This window comes from Canis lupus, chromosome 16 (genome assembly GCF_011100685.1).
Source record: "Canis lupus familiaris isolate Mischka breed German Shepherd chromosome 16, alternate assembly UU_Cfam_GSD_1.0, whole genome shotgun sequence".
NCBI lineage: Eukaryota > Metazoa > Chordata > Mammalia > Carnivora > Canidae > Canis > Canis lupus.
In genome coordinates this window covers 14,446,972-14,462,398 of record NC_049237.1, presented here as the reverse complement: position 1 = coordinate 14,462,398, position 15,427 = coordinate 14,446,972, and the positions used below count along the sequence as shown (strand labels likewise).

At 59.6% G+C, this 15,427-nt stretch overlaps 1 protein-coding gene across 5 annotated transcripts; it reads right to left on the bottom strand.

Annotated features, from left to right (window-relative positions):
* Positions 1-7,661: 7,661 nt before the first annotated feature.
* Positions 7,662-15,001, bottom strand: POLM (DNA polymerase mu). 5 transcript variants are annotated; one of them, XM_038559581.1, is made up of 11 exons: positions 14,542-14,998; positions 13,134-13,320; positions 12,387-12,485; positions 12,089-12,259; positions 11,429-11,500; positions 10,115-10,235; positions 8,901-9,033; positions 8,641-8,743; positions 8,296-8,541; positions 8,144-8,227; positions 7,662-7,888 (listed from the first exon to the last, which is right to left on the bottom strand). In XM_038559581.1, exons 1-11 carry the CDS (start codon positions 14,832-14,834, stop codon positions 7,802-7,804), a joined length of 1,596 nt encoding a protein of 531 aa, XP_038415509.1. In that variant the 5' UTR covers positions 14,835-14,998; the 3' UTR covers positions 7,662-7,801. The 5 variants fall into 5 exon arrangements, with proteins under 5 accessions (XP_038415509.1, XP_038415512.1, XP_038415513.1 ...); XM_038559584.1 differs by lacking the exon at positions 14,542-14,998 and adding an exon at positions 14,094-14,454; XM_038559585.1 differs by lacking the exon at positions 8,641-8,743 and having other exon boundaries at positions 8,901-9,025; positions 14,542-15,001.
* Between the last annotated feature and the right edge of the window lie 426 nt (positions 15,002-15,427).

Here is a 15,427-nt window from a genome sequence, read left to right as displayed (position 1 = left end):
TCATAAATAAATAAATAAATCTTTAAAAAAAAAAAAAGAGAAACCCTAGTCAGGCACTCCAGGGGCCTCCAGAACCAGAGGCGCTGGTTGTGGGGTTTGTGCCCAGCTCAGCAGGAGCACCCACAAGTGGTTGGTGTTGGGGGGCCAGCCCAAGACCTCTACGTTCACATTTGGGGGGGGATGAAGGCCCCTGGGGCAGGAGCTGCGGCCTCAGGAGGGAGCCCGCCCAGGGTACCTATATCCAGCCCCCCCCCCCCAGCAGCCACAGCCTCACCCTGTCGCACATCTGAAAATGGAAAAGGGTGGATGGCGGACCGCCAGCTACCATGCTGAGCCTTGGGCCTGGGCATGCAAAGCCCTGGCATCTCTCCCTCCCAGCTCTGGGGCCCTCGGACAGAGACTCCACCCCAAGGCTGGCAGGTGGAGGCCACCCGCCTAGCAGTGCCACACGTGGGCCTTGCTGCTCGAGCTCGACATCTCCTGTAGGTGGCTGCTCTGTCGCCCCAACCACTGACCGGGCCTGGGGGCCAGTGGGGAGCCAGGCGGAAAGCCCAAGTTCAGTGCAAGACGAGGATGGTACCAGCCACTCCGCAGGCTCTCCGGATCCCCCCAGGCTACGAGGAACAAGTAGGTGGAGACAGGGAAGAGAGGGGCAGCCTTGGAGGAGCCCCAAAGAGCAGCGGATTCTGCTCTGGGGAGAGCATTCCAGGCGAAGGGACCAGCGAGTCAACAGGCCCCTGGGGGGCAGCGCAGCCACGGGTGCAGCAGGGGGCACCAGGGGCTGCGCGGGCACTGGAGGCACAGCTGCGTTTTTAGTCACTTGCCTCTGGGGGGGAAGTGAGGCCAGAGGGGGGGCGGAGCCCTGGGGGAGGCAGCGACTATGGGTTGGGGGAAGAGGAAGCTGCATGGCCTGGGCTGGGTGCCAATGAGGCGGCTGGAGGCTGCTGCCTGGGGGAGGGCTGGGCCTCGGGGCTGCCCCGCCCCCGGCCTTGGTGGCAGCACGACGGACCGCCCACGGTACCTGCTGGGCACATCTGCTGTGCCGGGCGGCTCAGGCACTAGGGGTGGTGAGGCCCGGGCCGTGGGGGCCTGTGCCTCCGTGAAGGGAGACAGACGGCCTGACACCTGACCTGCTGGGTTGTGGGATGAGACCGCAGAGGAGGCAGCGCGCGCCCCCCTCCACTCTCCCCTGTGGGTGCAGAGGGAACTTGGTGTGTGAGAAGTAGCAGCCGGGAGGTGGTGTGAGGAGAGGAGGTTCGAAGTTCCACAGGACCCTGACGACTTCACGGTTTGTCCGTCCTGGATTGCCCCGCTCAAAGCCTGGACGTGCACCCAGGGTGGACAGAAAGGGCTGTGGAGAAGCCCTAGGGTCTGAAAGCAGCAGTGAAGGCCCTGCAGCGTCCCCACCCCAGCTCCAGGTGATAACGTGCAGGTGGCATAGTGATGGCAGCGCCAGCCGGGCAGGCCCCCGTGACCCCGAGAGGGGAGCTACCCTCCAACCGGAGGCACGTGCCCCAGTCACCTGCCGCCTTCCCTCTGCCCCTGGCAGCCCCGGCCCAGGCCTGGGTGCAGCTGTAGGAACTGTGCCACGGGGAGGGGAATCCAAGTACCCCGGGAGCTGTGAAGGGTCAGGGCAGGTGCGGGGAGGAGGGAGATTAGGTGAGTCATCCAGGTAGTTTCTGGGCTCTGTTGAGCTGCAGTTGTGGGGTCTGGCCGTCCACGTACACTGTGGGCCCCCCGCTGCCCTGGTGAGGCCACGAGAACTACAGCTGGCACGCGACAGGTGACCTAACTGCCTGCAACACAATACAGTCAACCTTCTCCTTAGGATTTCAACAAGATCCAGGCTCTCAACATACTATTGAGAATACCTAGGACCCTTCTGCATATGGCTGTCCAATTTTCCCAACACCATTTATTGAAGAGACTATCCTTTCCCCACGGTACATTCCTGGTCCTTGGTCATAAACTAATTTACCACAACGTGTGGGTTTATTTCTGGGCTCTCTCTTCTATGTGTCTGTGTTTACACCAGTAACTGTTTTGATTACTTATGGCTTCGTATATATACACATTTGTAACTCATGTTTGTATATATATGATATGTCCATTTGAGTTACATATGTGCATATATATTTATAATATGTGACATCCTTAATACAGATTCAGGAATATTATTCAGTCATGAGAAGGAAAATCGTGCCATCTGCAACAACATAGATGAATTTTGAGGGCATTATGCTGGGTGCAATTAGCCAAATAAAGACAAATACTGCAGGGTATGACTTATATGGGGATCTTAAGAAAAAGAAAAAGGTACAGTCTATAAACCACAGAGTAGAAAAGTGATTGTCAGGAGCTGGGGGTGGGGCACATAGGGAGAGTTCGGTAAAATGGCACAGACTTTCAGCTGTCAGATGAACAAGGTCTAAGGATCTAATGTAAAGCATCGTGATTGCAGCTGATGACCCTGTATTGTAGAATTGAGATTTGTGCAGACCCGGCATAATGAAATTCATGAAAACTAAAAGACCAAGAAGAATTCCAAAATCAGCCAAAGGAAAATGATTCATTTCATGTAGGAGGGCAACTCTTTTCAAGGCTGTGGGTTTCTCACCAGAAACCACAAGGGCCAGAAGGAACCGAACAATATTCATAAACTGCTGAAAGAAGTGCAGCCTGATACTCTATACCCAGCAAAAATGCCCCTTGGGCACACCGGTGAAATAAAGATAATCCCAGATGAAGGAAAAGTAAGAGAATTCATGCCTCGAGCAGCTGCTCTGGAGGAAAATGTTAATGAAATTCTTCAGACAGAAGAGAAATGGTACCATAGGGAAACTGAGAACATCAAGAATATAGGAGGAGCAACAAAAATTGTAAAAACGCGTATAGAGGGGCGCCTGGCAGCACGGTTGGTTAGGCATCCGACTCTGGTTTCGGCTCGGGTCATGATCTCAAGCCCTGTGTCGGGCTTGGGATGCTCTCTCCCGCTCTCCTTCTGCCCCTTCTGCTTGTGCTCTTGCTTTCTTCCTAAAATGAATCTTTTTTTAAAATGTTGGGGGAGGGGGGACCCTCCATATATAGTGAAAATCAGTAACGGAGACAGAGCGGGACCTTCCAGCAGGGGACGCTCGCAGCCCTCCCAGTGAGGCCCTCCGCGGACCCCACTGGAAGAGCCCAGCTCGGCCTCCCCTGGGCCCAGCCTGGGAGGTGGGAGCCCTGCTGGACAGACTGACGGATGCTTCCCTGCACCCCCCCTCCTGCCCGCCCGCCTCAGGTTTTGCCAGCATGTGGGTCTCAGATTGCAGTTCTTTTATTCCTGAAAAAATCCATCTGTTCCTGGTAAAACAACTGGCAGTTTTTATTGTTAAGGCTAGCTACACAGAGCCAATTTTTTTTTTTTTTTTTACACAGAGCCAAATTAGAGTTATAGATCTGTAATGTCATGTAAACTTAATATATTTCTTAGTTTATTTTTAAAAAGGATTTTATTTATTTATTCATGAGAGATACAGAGAGAGAGAGGCAGAGACACAAGCAGAGGGAGAAGCAGGCTCCATGCAGGGAGCCTGACACGGGACTTGATCCCGGGACCCCGGGGTCACGCCCTGGGCCAAAGGCAGACACTCAACCACTGAGCCCCCCGGGCTGCCCTATTTCTTAGTTTAAATTCAGAATTTATCACCATACAGTTTGCTGGGGGTTCCGAGGTACGCAGAGGTGATCCGCCTACAGCCTGAGGGGTAAGGAGACCTACACGGTGGGTTGGCTGCTATGTTCCACATGAAGTGCTAAGATATTAAGTCGAAGCAGGCTATGAAAAGTGTGTATATCATTCCTACACCCACTAAATACCATGTATACAAAGAAATCTAGGAAGAAAGCAGCAGGGCAGGAAAGGAGAAACAGAAAAAATGACAAAGTCTTGGGCCTAACCCCAAATCATGCTGCCCTTCCATCCATGGTGCAGGGCCTTGCCTGGGATGGGCGTGTGCTGCACACCGAGCAGAGCAAAGGAGGCTGTCTCTGCTCCTGTGCACTCCTGCTCACCCCGCCGCTCTGAGTCTTCCCCACTGAGAAGTGGGGTCCAACCACCTAGGCTCTGACACCATCTCCCTGGAGACGCGTCAGCCCCATGGATGAGGGGCTCTGTCCCACGAAACTGCCCCGCTTCGGATGCCAGACAGGTCAGCTATAAACTGGGCCTCCCACCACCCCCTCGCTGCGTTTGATAATTTGCTAGAACAACTCACAGAACTCAGGGGAACTCGATGAAACCCAGATGACAAGGCCCCCAGGGCGAGGTCCTGAAGGGTCCTGAGTGCCACTGCCTCTCATCCTCAACCCTGTGGAGCTGGGCCGAAACCACCTTCCTGGGATCTTTCTGGTGGCTTCATCACACGGCCATGACTAGTTGTTAACTGTCTCCGGAGAGCCCCCCCGCCCCCCCGCCCTCAGGATGAGGCTCCTAGTCATGGCCTGGTCTTTCTGGTGCCCATCCCCATCTTAGAGCCATCCCAGAGTCCACAGGCCCTCCCTGGGAAAAAAACAAACAAACAAAAAACTCCTTTCATCCAAGACACTTCATAGGATTTAGGAGCTCTGGTCAGGAGGTGGACAGAAAGACCAAAATATGTTTTTTGTCTTGTGTTTTTAGAGAAAGCAAGTGAGGGGGCTCCACACCCAGCACAGAGCCCAAGGCGGGGCTCAATCGCAGGGCTCAATATCATGATCCAGAGATCACGATCTGAGTCGAAATCAAGAGTCAGATGCGCTTTTTTTGGTATATTTTTTATTGGAGTTCGATTTGCCAACACATAGTCTAACCCCCAGTGCTCATCGCGTCAGGTCAGTGCCCGTCACCCAGTCACCCCAACACCCCCCCCACCTCCCTTCAACTGCCCCTTGTTTGTGTCCCAGAGTTAGGGGTTGCTCATGTCCTGTCTCCCTCTGTGATTTTTACCACTCATTTTAAGAGATGCTTAACCGACTGAGCCATCTGGGCGCTCTTCTGTATTTCTCACCGCATCAAAATATCACAGGCAAACACACTGAATTAAAGACAAGGTATAGTTTGGACGTTTTGTTTTGTTTTTTTTTTTTTTTAGTTTGGACTTTTAAAAATCACCAAATTCCATGCTGGCTTCGAGGCACTTGCTCTAAATATAATAACGCATGCTGGTTAAAGTGAGAGGTAAGCGCCCATTCCACACCGTCATCACCCAGATCCCATCACTCCTCAGACATCGGAGATGCCACCTGCTGTGAATGCACAAACACAAAGCTTCAGCACAGAACCTAGCAACAAATAAAAATGGACTATACACCACATAATTTACAGTGAGGGGTCTGCATCTGAAAGCCAATAAATATATCATATCATAGAATTTTTTTTGACAGAAACAACACATGATCACTTCAAAAGATGAAAAAAAAAAAACATTTGACGAAACCCAACCCTCCTTCCTGATGCCTGGGTTCTGGGATCGAGTCCCCCATCGGGCTCCCTGCATGGAGCCTGCGTCTCCCTCTACCTGTGTCTCTGCCTCTCTCTGTGTGTCTCTCATGAAAAATAAAATCTTTTTAAAATAACGTAAGTTGTACACTACACAAGAAAACAAAGAAGACGTTTGTGACTTGAGGGTCAGAGACATAACCAAAATCACAAGAAACGAGAAACGGCCCACTGATAACTGGTAAACCAGACCGGCTGCTCTGAGAAATCCCCAGTAAGAAAGGAAAGCACAAGCTGCACACGCAGGAACAGCCACACGTCGCAGCAGCAAGCGTCCTGTGTACAAAGACCACAAAGAGCCTTCAAATTCATAGTAAGAAAACAATGTTTTTAAGAAATGGACAGGGGCAGCCCCGGTGGCGCAGCAGTTTAGCGCCCCCTGCAGCCCAGGGTGTGATCCTGGAGACCTGGGATCGAATCCCACGTCGGGCTCTCTGTGTGGTGCCTGCTTCTCCCTCTGCCTGTGTCTCTGCCTCTCTCTCTCTCTCTGCCTCTATGAATAAATAAAATAAAATCTTAAAAAAAAAAAAAAGAAATGGACAAAAAACTCGGACACATCGCCAGAGTGGGGATGCCGACGGTACAGCAGTGAAACTGACACTGGGGACACAATAGGTGTGGACCAGCGTGAGCTGGCACACGGGGCCGGCGTGGCCGCTGAGGGCCACCTAGCCAGTCTTAGACCCTGGCACACGCACTAACCCCTGCATCTCACCCTTTACCCTAGAGAAAGGAAGACCTATGTTCCCATGAAAACCTGTACGTCCGAGTCCACAGCGGTTCCCTCCACTGTCTGGAGGAACAAGCCCACTGTTCTCAACAGGTGCTCCGTGTGGCGCGGAACACGGCGCAGGGCGGATGAGGCCTAGCAGCCCCCCAGGGGCCCGCACAGGCCACTGCTCCTACACCACACCCTGGCAGCGAAACCACAGTGACCGCCGGCCCGCGAGCACGAGGCCACGATGGGACGGGTTGGCCCGGGCCAGCCCGACGGCGACCAGGCACACTGAAGGAAGGAGACTCCCCCTAGAAGAGTCTGGAAGGTGGGAGGGGGCTCGGGGAGGACCCTGCCCTGCTGCCCACACGAGGCGTCCGTGTCCTCCCTCCCCGCACCAGCCGACGCCTGACTTCCTCCTTGGGACTTGTACTTGCACTTGCACGCAGAGCAGTCCCTCCTGCGTTTCCACCTGGCCCTACCATTCCCAAAGAAACCCAGTCTGTTGGCACAATGACCGGCTGTTTTGCTCTCAAGGCTGGCCTGGTGGCGCTCAATAGGTCGACACAAACTGCATGCCCCAGGGTCAACCTCGCTGTGTTATTTTAATATATTCAAATGCAGTGAGTGGCCAGGGAAGGCCTCAGCTGGAGACCTGGGAGTCTGGGCAGCCGGGGCATGCCTGGGGGTGAGCAGCAGAGGGCCCTCCCTGGGAGGCATCAGCTCGCTCAGAGCACTGGGAGTGCAGAGGAGCCCCAGGGTCGCAGAGGGGGGCAGGCAGGAGTGCCAGGCCCCTGGGGGCCCCGGAGGCAGGTAGGGAACTGCTGGAGTGCCGGGAGCTGGGAGGGACAGGGACGCCAGTGACCCGCCATTCCCAGAACAGGGGACCTGCCTTCTGGGAAGGGGACCTTGGACGAGCCAACGCAGAGACAGGAGGCCAGGCTGGGAGGTGGGGGCAGTGGGGCAAGCCCTCTCCCCACCCCTAGCTCCCTACCTCTGTGCCCCGCCATCCGTCTGCAGATGCCAGCAGTGACCCCAAGGACTCCTGGTGGGAAAGAGCTCCAGGTCCCAGCCCCTTTCTCGGGTCCGGGAGGCCACCATACGCCACCTCTGGCCCTGCAGCCTGCCCACCACACACGTGGTGCTGTTCCCGTCCCCACGGGCCCAGGGTCACACAGCCATGATGCCCCCTCTGTGCCCAGTGATACCCTGTGGCTTATGGGGGCCTGGGGCCCTGGTAGGTGGCCTCTGGCAGAAGCAGCCAGCGCTCTCCCAGGCACCAGTGGCACATTCAGAACACAGCTTGGTTGCTTCCACGTGCTCATTTCATTTCATCGGACTGGAAGTGGGAGAGGGGAGAAGGGAGAGGGGGGTGGGGGGGGGGAAGGTGGGCAGGACTTGGGGCCCACGGGGCCTGGGTCAGGGAGCAGGACCCCACATAGCTGGGGCTCCCAGTCAGGGGCCAGAGGGCATGGGGGGGGGCCTGGGTCTCTTCTCCCTGGAGCCCACAGGGCCTGGCTTGCTGGAGCTGAGCGGAGCAGAGGAGCAGAGCGGGCCGGTGGGTAGGTTCAGGCATTTCTCTGCTCCGGGGGAAGGTACTCAAGGCCCAGGTGCCTGAATATGTCTTCCTCCGAAGCTGCGTGGAAAAGCATCTTCTGCAACAGGAGTGGGGGTGTTAATGCCTGGGAGCCCCCCACCCCACTCTGCTGGCTTCCTTGAGAAGGGTGGGGGGATGGGGTAGGGGAAGGGGGAGGGGAGGGGGAGGGGAAGGGCAGTGGAACCCAGCAGGCTCCTCTCCCAGGCATCCCTCCCCAGGCATCCCCCCAGCAGGCTCCTCCCCCCACATCCTCCCCCAGTAGGCTACCCCCCAGCAGGCTCCTCCCCCAGGCATCCTCCCACCCCCAACACACCTGCTCTGGATCAAAAAGCCCGCAGCTGTTCAGCCACAGCCCCCTCTCCTTCCGGCAGAAGCGGCGCAGCTCCCTCTGGAAGTGCTGTGGGGAGAGCAGGAGTGGCAGCGCCGCTCATGTGCCCCAGGCCCGCTCCGCAGCATGCACCCTACCTTGGAGCCTGTCCAGCCCAGCAGGGCGAAGGGGAGCCGGCTGATGGGGACCGCCACCAGGTCCACCCGCACAGCCTTCCGGGTGGGGCAGGGCCCCTGGGTGCTCCCCACAGGCACCCCTGAGGGCTGCGGCAGGCCGAGAATGCAGAAAGTCCTCTCAAAGGCATCCATGGGGTGGCTCTGGCGGGGCGGGGGCTCGGCGTGTCCGCAGCCACCTCGGTGGTGCTGCTGGTACAGGACGAGGCCCTGCGGGGACAGCAGGCATGGCAGCCACCGTGGCATGGGGCTGGGGGCCAGGAGCCAGGGCCAGGCCTCACACTCGGGACAGGCCCGGGAGCCCCTCACCTGCTTCTCCAGACACTGCATCACTTTGGGCAGCAGCCCCGCCTCCCGGCCCTCCTGGGGGTGGCTGAGGAGCAAGTCCACGTCGTGGCCCTGCAACTTCCCCCTGAGGGGGTCCGGTCTGAGCTGCGGGCCACCCCGGGGCTGTAGCTTCAGTGTCCTCCCGAGTCCTGCCGGTGGGGAAGGCCCTCCCTCCGTGGCTGGCCTCTGGTGCCTTTGCGGGGGAGGACCAGGGCCATGGCTGGGGACACCAGATCCCTCACCTCCGGAAGCCACCAGCCAGCGTCACGGTGGCCCCAGGCAGGATGGGCGCCACAGCTGCCTTCACCAACTGCAGCAGCGCCTCGGCGTCGGGCCGCTGGACTGGGGTGCTCAGGTCCCGGTAGTGCTGGAGCCCTGAGGACAGCACAGCTCTCCTGACCTTCCAGGCCCCACCAGCTCGCGCTCTCCACCGCCCCTCCTCCCTTTTCCAGAGCAAACTCTCCCTTGGAGGGGCCTGTAGATTCACGTGCAGCAGCCGAGGGGAAAGCCAGAGGCCCCCTGTGCCCCTGTCCGGCTTCTCCCACCAGCAGCACCCGGCCTGGCAGGATGCTGAGAGGGATGCAGCCACAATGCACCCTTTGAATGCCTCGGTTTCCCATCCATAAAAGGGACCAGAAAGTGATAAAGACGTGGAGGTGGCAGCTGTGCACTCAGGGAGCCCCCTCACTGGGCCCTGGGCCCTCTCAGCACCTGCCTGAGGGTGGCTGCTTCCGCACTTAGGAGAGGCCCGAGAGGGGGAGCCACAGCCCTTGGCAGCCCTTGGCAGTGTGGGCTCTCAGTAAGTGCTGCTGGCAGTTCCCTCTTCACCACCAGTGGTGACATTGCCCGATGTTCCACTGGACACAGGATTCCATGAGTCTCAACCCCCTCCAGCCTGAGGGAAGATGCTCGATGAAGTGGTGGGTGCGGGGCTGTGGGACACCTTGGGCAGGCCCCCAACCCCGGCCACGTGGAGAGAACAGAATGCGATAACACCTGCTACCCGCTGGCTCGCACGGAGAAACTCACAGACCCCGTGCTTCACAGCGAACTGAGCCTCAGAGAAGTCGACCTGCCTAGTAAGTGGCTGAGACAGGCCTCAACCCAGAGCTGACAAGCTCTCAGGTGCCACCTGCTATGAGCAGGCCCCGTCCTGAACCTCTCCCGTCACACAGGTCCCTATGCCATCAGTAGGCGTGCCAGGACACCAGCCCCACAGAGCACGGGCCGATCAGACACAGCCTTCCCTTCCTGGAATCAGGAGTAAAAGGCCCAGGCCTGGCCCTGGTCCAAGTCCAACCAGGAGGTGAGAAGGTCTCAGCAGCCACGGTGCTGTCCCTGTCCACTACGAAAAGGCTGCAATGGATCTTGACCCCACTAGGTGGGAACCAGGAAGCCCAGCTGAGGGGCCTGCGTACCACCAGGGCCCCGGGGCCTCATCCTTTCTGAGGCTCACCTGCTTTCTGCTGCTGGGTCAGCCTCTGGGGCTGCTCCTGGAGGCTGTCCAGGGTCCGCAGCCCTTCCCGGTACCACCGGTCAGCAGTCTTTACCCCAACGCCGAAGATCCCCATGAAAAGCTGTTTGGTGGATGAGCACAGCATGGTCAGGAGGAAGCACAGGCTGGAGCTGGAGTCACTGCCTGGCCACAGGGAACCACACCACGGGAGCTACCTCTCATCAGGGCGGCTGGCCCCACACGGCTCTCCCACAAAGGGTGGGCCCACACCTCAGTGCCAGCAAGTCACCTCTTTCCTCGCCAGCCACGGCTTATTGGTCAGAGGTAGGCACCTGCCCCAGCCAATCCCCTCCCTGGAAATTTTTGGAAGCAAAACAGAAGGTCAGGTCTGTGCAGTGGTGGAGGCCATAACCCAGGGAAGGGGAGCCTCCTACGGCCAGGTCTCTGTGGGTGGAGGCAGCCAGCGTGCAGATAGGAGGAGGAACCTGGTGGCATTGGGGGCCGCGAGCCCTGCCCATCTTGGGCTATGCTGGCCATCGCCGCCTCCCTCCTCTAAACCAGGAGCTCGGGTCCCGACAGAAACCATGCTCAGAACAACCTAACCACGCTGCTGACGGCAATAAACTCCTAACTCTCAATCTCCTCTCTATGGGTCTGGGCACCCGCTAGGCACCTACCTGGGACCCTCCGTCCTTCATATGTGGCTCCCTCTCTGAAGCCCCTGTTGGCCCTCACGACATTCTGGGCCACCTCCCAGAGCCTGCTGACCCTCCCTGCCAGGGAAGCCCCACGCCCTCAATGGGGGCTGACCAGACAGGTGTCAGAGCAGTGTGACTGAGGTGGCCAGAGACTCTGGCTCACCAGGTCAGCAGCGGCAGGAACAGTGGAAGGTGTGCTGTGACACAGGCAGGGCGACAAGCAGGGTGTGAGATCACAGGGAGGCAGGGCAAGGATGAGCACCCCATAGACTCAAGTGTTTCCATGACCCTCCAGAAGGTTAAGTTCCGTCCGGTAGGCTGTGTTTAAGGTGCCGGAGCATACGATACACTGGAGCATATTCCACTGATGGTCCAATGAGAACAGATGGTTCTGAGCGATCGACAAAATTCCCTGTCTAAACCCCAGCTTCTCCTTGCCCATCCCGGCTTGGCTGCCTCGCGCATATCGGGTGTCAGCCTAGCTGCCACTCCTTGGCGAGACCTCCTCTGACCCCTGGGCGCCCCTGCTCACCTCCTGGATAGGGTTGGAACTGTGCTGTCATCTGGGGGAGGCTAGTGGGCTCCAGGTCCCTGCTGGGCTCCCCACTGCACATACCTTCATGGTTTGGTACCGCTCCGAGAGCCGGACTCTCTCTACCTCCTCACACACTCCCTGTTCCAGCAGCTCCTACGGACAAGGCACAGGTCTCAGCCTGACTGCAGACCAGAGCTGGGCCCCTGGGACCAGGCGCTGCATCCCCGCAGGGTCCCGGGAGGCAGCAATGCTCCTGGCCTCACAGCCCCGGGGTCCCGGGGAACACAAATGACCAGGCCTGGGACGTGTAAACCGTGGCTTTTCAAGACATAGCTGGTGTATTCAATGGGACTTCATTCAAAAGCTTAGCTGACTTCAAGAGTCTGTTTGGGGCTGCATGTACTCCCCAAGTGGTAAGTGTGCCATCAGCTGGTCTAGCTTCACAGGACACATCAAGGATGTCATATCTTGGATCCTTAAATACTTCCTATTTTAAAAAGAAATGCTCCAAGGCAGGGTTTCCCTCCACCATTGCAGACGGCGGGGCCGATGCCCAGTCCTGCCGGTCCCTCCCAGCCACCGGGTGTGGGCTGCACTTACAGAGGAGGACTCGGAGGGTGGCTGGCCCCAGCTGGAAGCCAGCCTCCATAGGGCACTCAGCCTCTGACCACCTGTGTCATGACCCCAGGCCACCTCTGGCCTGCATTCCTGATCCACCCCTTAACTGTACTGAGCACCTACCTGGACGACCCTGCGGGAGTGTTCCCCAAAGTGCGGCAGCCCCTGCAGCTGGCTCAGGGCCGTGACCGGGCTTGGAAGGGCCTTGAGCACTGCAGCTGCCCTACGGAAGGAGAGGAAGCGGCCCTCGCTGCCCTCAAAGCCTGCGGCCTCCGCCAGCATCTCCAGGGCCTCCTGCAGGGAGAGGCTGTTAGTGAAGGGCAAGGGTGCCTCACTCCCCACCCTCTAGCTCTCAGCCACCTGTCCCCAGGCTGGCACGGGCCTGCTCCCACCCCAGGGATGCTGGGAACCCAAGGCTCACAGAGAGGCTGCTGTTGTGGTGTGTGAGGGGTGTGGGCCGCTGGCAGGCATAGGGCAGCATCCTCGCTGGGCAGGGCAGCCCTTTCCTGGGCGCAGCCACCTGTGGACAGGCCATACAGAGGCCACTCAGAGGCTGCCCCCAGACCCTGGCCTCTGACAGGGACAGGAAGCACAGAGGCAGCCCTGCCCTGCCGAGCTGGCTGAGGAGGGGCTCTTCCCCCAGAGCAGTACAGATGCCGCCTGCGGACTCTCACAGAGGACTGTCCCTGTCCCTGCGCACAATGCATGCGCTCCACCTCCGGAACCCTGCCAATCATGCACCAGCAGTGCACGTCATCCCCACCTCACAGACAGGGACATGGGCTGGGGGCCCACAGGCGGAGCCAGGGCGGCACCGCGGGCAGCCCTACTCTGAGCCCACCCCTGCATCCCCTGGCTCTGCATGCCCAGGAAGCGCTGACCGGGGGGCAGAGGCCACAGACCCACAGCACTCCGAGGACAGCCTCCTGCTGGTCCTGGCGCTCTCTCACCTGGGGTTACTGTCTCACTACTTGAGCAAGAAAGGCCTGAAAATGCTAAAAACAAGTGGACCCCAGGAGCTTACACCAATGACAGGAGCAGAAACCAGGAGGGCCTGGCCTCCCAGGGCCCCTGTGGTCTCTGCACTACCCCTACCCCTCGCCTTACCTGAAGCCAACATGTCGCCCGTCCCACCGAGCTACAGCCTGCACCCAGCCACCCAGCTTACCTCCAGGCGGTGCCGGCACTCCACGGGTACCGGCTGCCCGGCTGCCATGCTTTCTGTGAACCAGCTTATGTCCAGCAGTGCCGGGCGGGAGCATCGCTGGGGAGAGGCTGTGGCCGCCCTGTGCTCCTGCCAGTGGCTGGCCTCCTCTGCTGAGGTCTGTTCCATCACCACGTGTGTCACCTCAGAGCTAGGCAGGGAGAGAAGTGAAGACCAGAGGTCCCTGTCCACCCTGCTCCGTGCCACCAGGCCTTCACTTACTGTCCCCTCTGCCTGGCAGGCACCCCTTCTCGCAGATGGACACCCCTGCAATCCCAGCCCCCACAGAGCTGCGGTTCTCTGCTCTAGCTGTGATCACAGGCCCAGCCCATGCTTCTGCTAACTTGTCTGTTCTCCTCTCCCCTGGCCCCCGAGAAAGGAGTTCCTTAGGGGGCAGGACCAAGGGACCTTCATCTGAGTGCTGGACCCAGACTACTTGGGTTTGAACCCCAGCTCTGCCACATACATGCGGTGAGCCCTTGGGCGGGTCACTTCTCTGTGCCCTGATTTGCTCCCTTTTAAAGCAGATTAACAGCACCTTTACTGTGTAGCATGGTTACAATGATTAAACAAGCTAATAAACAAAAGGGCTTAGCACACAGCACACTAAACTTTTCAAAGCGGGTATAACCATGGGGAATGGTTGAACGAATGAGTGAGTGAGTGAAAGAACGAATGAGCGGCAGGGTGAGCAGCTGGGGCACTGGCCCCTGGTTTGTTTGCTCTTTCACCTTCAAACCTAAGGGAACCCATTTCCTTAACCTCAGCAGTGTCTCTGTGGCTGATTTTTGCCGATCTTGGAGCCTCACTCCCACCACTGTCTCAGCCAGGAGGAGAGAGGGCAGTTTGGCTAACAGGGCAGCAAGACGGGTTCACCCAGGGCAGAAGGCCGTGAGCCAGGGGGCCCTCTGCCACCGCACACACCCGTCTCGGTCTTCAGGAAGCTTCTGGTAGGTTCTCTCCTTGTCCTACAGAGCACTCCTGGCCGAGGCGCTAGCACACTTTTATGGAAGAGGGTATTGAGAGAAAAGCCACAGAAGCATGAAGTGCCAAGGTTAACTTGGACTCCAAAGTCTCAGGTGCCCCTCTGCCCTGGGGGTCAGCTGCCAGGTGAGTCATTTTGGGTTTCAATGGTCTGAGCTGAAAAGAAACACCACTTGTGAAAGTGGCTGGTAACTTGCAAAGTTCTGAGCAGGGCACTTTGTACTGAGGCCCTCAAACCCACAGCCAGGGTGTGGGGCCTGCGGGTGAGGCCACACCCACAGAGTCCCTCGTGAGCGCCGCCCCCAGGTGCCCCCCCCCCCGCGGAAGACGCCCCAGGCAGGTGCCCGCCTCCCGCCCCGGGGCCGCAAGGTTCTCCTCCAGCGCGCACCTGTAGGCATCCAGGACCCGGAAGCCCTTGGAGAGCGCCAGGCGCGTGAGGAAGGCCCGGCGGCTGCGGCCCATGTGTGGCTCGGCCAGGTAGATGGCGACGCCGGGGAAGCGCGCCTCGGAGGAGGCAGGGTCGCCGGGGGCCCCGACCTGCGCTCGCCGCCGCTTCGGGAGCATCCTGTCTCGGCCGCGGGCAGGCGCCGGAAAAGGCACGCGGAAATCGGAAGAAAGGCGGCGAAGGCCGCTGGAAGGGGAAGCGGCACCTGAGGGTCCCGGCGAGCAGGCCTCCCCCATGCAAATCAGGCCGCTCCGGGCCCGCCCACGCTCCCCGGGATCCCGTCGGCGCGGCGCCCGGGCTCCATGCAAATAGCGCCGGAGGACGCGCCTTATATGCAAATGACTCGTGGAGGGACTGGGAAGTGCGCGGGCGCGGGGCGAACGGGGCGAACCGGGCGGGGCCGGGATGGAGCCAGTGAGTGCGGGGGCGGGGCCGGGGTGGAGGCAGTGAGCGCGGGGGCGGGGCGGAGCCAGTGAGCGCGGGGGCGGAGCCAGTGAGGGCGGGGCCGGGGCGGGGGCCAGTGAGGGCGGGGCCGGGGCGGAGCCAGTGAGCGCGGGGCCGGGGCGGAGCCAGTGAGGGCGGGGCGGAGTCAAGGCGGAGCCAGTGAGGGCGGGGCCGGGGCGGAGCCAGTGAGCGCGGGGGCGGGGCCGGGGCGGAGCCAGTGAGGGCGGGGCCGGGGGCGGAGCCAGTGAGCGCGGGGCGGAGTCAAGGCGGAGCCAGTGAGCGCGGGGGCGGGGCCGGGGCGGAGCCAGTGAGGGCGGGGCCGGGGGCGGAGCCAGTGAGCGCGGGGCGGAGTCAAGGCGGAGCCAGTGAGCGCGGGGGCGGGGCG

Coding starts and splice junctions, on each gene's coding strand:
- POLM (XM_038559581.1), bottom strand. CDS start 14,834: ATGGGGGAGGCCTGCTCGCCGGGACCCTCAGGTGCCGCTTCCCCTTCC. Junction 13,321..14,541: donor CGGGTCCTGGATGCCTACAG/GTGCGCGCTGGA, acceptor CTCCCTGCCTAG/CTCTGAGGTGACACACGTGG. Junction 12,260..12,386: donor ACCACAACAGCAGCCTCTCT/GTGAGCCTTGGG, acceptor CTCTCCCTGCAG/GAGGCCCTGGAGATGCTGGC.